Raw genomic sequence first — 4,934 nt, 5'->3', positions numbered from 1 at the left:
GTCACAGAAAAAAGAGTTCAAGTCTGTGTTTGTCTGTGTTGGATATGTTCCGTAATTTTTCAAACTCTGATTTTGAGGGATAACTTTACACAACCAGGCAGGTATAACTCCTGCTCTGGGGAGTGTGTGGTTGTCAGTGATTACATTACAGGATTTGTTGATCTGGTTGTGTCCTTTATTATACCTGTCACTGTCATCATAGTTCTGTATATGAGAGTGTTTGTGGTGGCTGTGTCTCAGGCTCGTGCCATGCGGTCTCATATTGCAGCTGTCACACTTCAGGGTTCAGTGAAAGTAACTGCTAAGAAATCTGAAATGAAAGCAGCCAGGACTCTCGGTGTTGTTATAGTTGTGTTTCTAATATGTCTCTGTCCATATTTCTGTGTTGCCTACACAGGCGATAACTTGCTCAATGCTTCCAACGATGCCTTTGTAATGTGTCTTTTCTATTTAAACTCCTGTCTAAATCCTCTGATTTATGCCTTTTTCTACCCCTGGTTCAGAAGATGTCTTAAACTCATTGTAACGCTTCAGATACTGCAGCCTGGCTCCAGTGAGACCAACATACTATAGAGAGAGAGAGAGAGGCTGGAGCGAGTAAAGCTTCTTTTGCTATGAAAACATAAACATACACGTCCATATTGCAATGCCTTAAATAATGCTGGTCTGCATAAAGTGAAATCATGTTAGTTCTAGCATTTATTGAATGCACCTTTATCATGTATTTAGAAAAGGAGAAAGGACACAGCATGGTGGTGCTTCTCAGGGGACTCTTCACTCAAATGCACAGTAATGTAATAAGTTATAGGCAGTGCTGGGGAGTAGGGAACTAGTCGATATTTGATTACTGTATACTAGTAGGTTATGTACATTTTGCTGCAGATGACTGGTACTACATCACATACACACTTGCATAGTGATTCAGGCAATTAAATTACTTTTTGTGGGGACATTAAAGAAAAGGCCTGATTTTTTATTCATCATTTGTTTAGCCACTGTGATTTAATCCCTTTTGTCATGCCCAGGCAATACATTCATCAGGCAGCCGCTTTTGTTTAGGACAGGTTTAGATCTCACACTTATAGTTGTCACTCTTGAAAAAGCCTCTGAGAAATGCATTATTGTCATCTGAAAGAGCCAGCACATCGCTGGGGCCTAACTCTTCAGTTCTTCCCGTTGCATTTCAAACGGCTGTTCACTCGGTCAGTCAATGGTCGTAATAAGGTCAAACCCATATCGAAGCTACTGAATGTCTAACATGTGACAACATCTGTTTTGTATAATGTATTTTCATATACAAATCTCTTGAATTTAATTAAATAGCCAACATTTCTCATAGCAGTATTTATTTTATTTTTTTTTTATATTTGATGAGCAAGTATTTGTAATTTATAACATAAGCTGTAAAACTATTTATATAACATATAACTTATATATAATATATTAGGTGCCAGAAAAGTAGATATCTACTAAACTCTCTGTGCAGCACATTCGGTTAATGCTCTATAAGGGAACTACACTCACCGGCCACTTTATTAGGTACACCTGTCCAACTGCTCGTTAACACTTAATTTCTAAACAGCCAATCCATGGCGGCAACTCAGTGCATTTGGCATGTAGACATGGTCAAGAGAATCTCCTGCAGTTCAAACCGAGCATCAGTATGGGGAAGAAAGGTGATTTGAGTGACTTTGAACGTGGCTGATTGTTGGTGCCAGAAGGGCTGGTCTGATATTTCAGAAACTGCTAATCTACTGGGTTTCACGCACAACCATCTCTAGGGTTTACGAGAATGGTCCGAAAAGAAAAAACTCCAGTGAGCGGCAGTTCTGTGGGCGAAATGCCTTGTTGATGCCAGAGGTCAGAGGAGAAGCCAGACTGGTTCGAGCTGATAGAAGGGCAACAGTGACTCAAATACCCACCCGTTACAACCAAGTGGGCAGAAGAGCATCTCTGAACGCACAGTACGTCCAACTTTGAGGCAGATGGCTACAGCAGCAGAAGACCCCATCGGGTGCCACTCCTTCAGCTAAGAACGAAACTGAGACTACAATTTGCACAAGCTCATCGAAATTGGACAATAGAAGATTGAAAAAACGTTGCCTGGTCTGATGAGTCTCGATTTCTGCTGCGACAGTCGATGGTAGGTCAGAATTTGGCGTCTACAACATGAAAGCATGGATCCCCTGCCTTGTATCAACGGTTCAGCTGGTGGTGGTGTCATGGTGTGGGGAATATTTTCTTGCCACTCTTTGGGCCCCTTGGTACCAATTGAGCATCGTTGCAACGCACAGCCTACCTGAGTATTGTTGCTGACCATTCCATCCCTTTATGACCATAATGTACCCAACTTCTGATGGCACTTTCAGCAGGATAATGCGCCATGTCATAAACTGGAATCATCACAGACTGGTTTCTTGAACATGACAATGAGTTGGCTGTACTCAAATGGCCCTCCAGTCACCATCTCAATCCAATGAGCATCTTTGGGATGTGGTGGAACGGGAGATTCGCATCATGGATGTGCAGCCGACAAATCTGCGGCAACTGGTGATGCCATCATGTCAATATGGACCAAACTCCCTGAGGAATCTTCTAGCACCTTGTTGAATCTATGCCACAAGAACTGAGGCAGTTCTGAAGGCAAAAGGGGGTCCAACCCGTTACTAGCATGGGGTACCTAATAAAGTGGCCGGTATGTTAAATTGCATCATCCCTATGAAATTAAATAAAATTGAATTTGAATGAGTCATGAGTATCAATCACTTTTTACCTTACCTAAGTAATCCCCAGCTCTGGAACTCACTCCCACCCGACCTCCGCAACATCAACTCTCTCCCCCTGTTCAAAACTAGACTAAAAACCCATCTGTTCCAGCTCGCTTATCTGTAAATACACTGGTCCTGTTCCTGTTTTTTTTTTTTTTTTAATTTGTTTTGTTATTACTACTTACACTTTTCTGTTCCCTGTATCAGTCTTTTATTGTCTGTAAAGCGTCCTTGAGTGTTAGAAAGGCGCTGTTAAATAAAATGTATTATTATTATTATTATCTTGCTTTGTGCAGCACCCCCCCTGGACTCTAGTTTCTGACAGTGGACACAAACCACACAAAGCCTGACATTCCCACTTTCCCAATAAATGGCTACTATTTTTTGTTTAATTCGACCTTTGAACAGTGGGCACCTTTGCAATAAACGTATATGAGGGGCAATTTTTGCTAGTATGTGCTTTTTTATTTACATTGTGTTGTTTGTGTTGCTGTTTTTTTTTTTTTTTTTAGTAGTAAAATACCAGCTTTATTACACTTTACATTTGCTTTCTCTGATGCATTACCAATGTACTATCAATACAAAGTTGTGATCATTTATTGATTTCAATCGTGTCTTAATGTCACAGTTATTTTTGTTTTTCTCATATTGATAAACAACAACAAAATAACAACAAACTGTTAATAAATTAAACTTTTCATCGTGAAATCTTGTGTTGCTTTTGTAAAATGTAAATATATATTTTTGTTAAATAATAGAGATGAAAATAAATGTCTGTTTAACTATAAGTACAGCATTGTGTGGATTTCCTTATCAGATATTGTTTAAATTCTTCATTCCCCATCTTTTAAAACCAAGTTCAGATTATGGTTTATGTGACACTTTATGAGAAGTGTAGCTTATTATCATATATCATCATCACGTCACTCCAAGTCAACCATTTGAATGATTGTATTAATTATAATATAGGTATTTATTGAGAAAGTTTTTGGTAGTCCTTGTCTATTAAAGTCCTAGTTTAATAACAATAACATAATGTCTCTGGGGGAACCATCATGTTGTCATTGTGGAGTGGGTTGTGTCCCACTGTACCTGAGTGCTGTGTGGTCTGGAGCCTGGTGCTCCTGGTACGGTCTCCAATGGGAAAGTGGTCTCAGGCAAGGGGCCAGACTAAGAATGTTTCAGAGAGGGGTGGCCTCTAGCTCACCCAGTAAGAGCGTTTGCCCATGTTGGCTCGTGAGTCCTGCGGCCATTTGTTGCGTGTCATCCCCCCATCTCACTCCCCCTTTTATGTCTATCCAGTTTCAGTCTAATAAAGGGAAAATACCCAAAAAAAATCTTTAAAAAAAGAACGTTTGAAAAAGACCATAGGAATAAACAAGGAAGAGGAGTAATGGCCCTGCCTAGAGGAAACCTGGGGCCCCGTTCTGGAGCCAGGCCCAGATAGATACAGTGGGGCTCGAAAGTTTGGGCACCCCAGGTAAAAATGTATTCATGTGCATAAAGAAGCCAAGAAAAGATGGAAAAATGTCCGATAGGTATCAAATGACAGATTAGATTAGTATTATAAGTCACAAAAAGTCAGATTTTATTTCCATCATTTACACTTTCATAATGACTGAACACAAAAAAATGTTGTTAGTTTGGAAACCCTGCCGGGGTAATACCTTGAACCCCCCTTCCCCTTTGGCAAGTATCACAGCTTGGTAACGCTTCTTGTAGCCAGCCAAGAGTCTTTCAATTCTTGTTTGAGGTATCTTCGCCCATTCTTCCTTCCAAAAGTCTTCCAGTTCTTTGAGATTTCTGGGCTGTCTGTCACACACTGCTCTTTGAAGGTCTATCCATAGATTTTCAATTATGTTGAGGTCAGGAGATTGTGAAGGCCATAGCAAAACCTTCAGTTTACGCCTCTTGATGTCATCCACCGTGGATTTTATGGTGTGTTTAGGATCATTATCCATTTGTAGAAGCCATCCTCTCTTTGAGTTCAGCTTTTTCACAGATGGCATCAAGTTAGCGTTCAAAATTTGCTAATATTTTATTGAATCCATTTTGTCTTCTACTCGTGAAATGTTCTCTGCGTCACTGGCTGCAATACAACCCCAAAGCATGATTGATCCACCCCCATGCTAAACAGTTGAACAGAGGTTCTTTTCATTAAATTCT

At 40.2% G+C, this 4,934-nt stretch overlaps 1 protein-coding gene across 1 annotated transcript in view; it reads left to right on the top strand.

Annotated features, from left to right (window-relative positions):
• The window catches only part of LOC116689858 (trace amine-associated receptor 13c-like), a 2,091-nt gene extending 1,155 nt beyond the window's left edge, over positions 1-936 (top strand). Inside the window, exon 3 of the mRNA XM_032516513.1 lies at positions 1-936. This exon is cut by the window's left edge and continues 244 nt beyond it. Within this exon, the coding sequence (XP_032372404.1) occupies positions 1-573 (573 nt within the window). The 3' untranslated portion in view covers positions 574-936.
• The last annotated feature ends 3,998 nt before the right edge of the window (positions 937-4,934 follow it).

The sequence above is a fragment of the Etheostoma spectabile genome, chromosome 5, assembly GCF_008692095.1.
Source record: "Etheostoma spectabile isolate EspeVRDwgs_2016 chromosome 5, UIUC_Espe_1.0, whole genome shotgun sequence".
NCBI classification, from domain to species: domain Eukaryota; kingdom Metazoa; phylum Chordata; class Actinopteri; order Perciformes; family Percidae; genus Etheostoma; species Etheostoma spectabile.
This window is presented reverse-complemented; position numbering and strand designations above follow the sequence as displayed.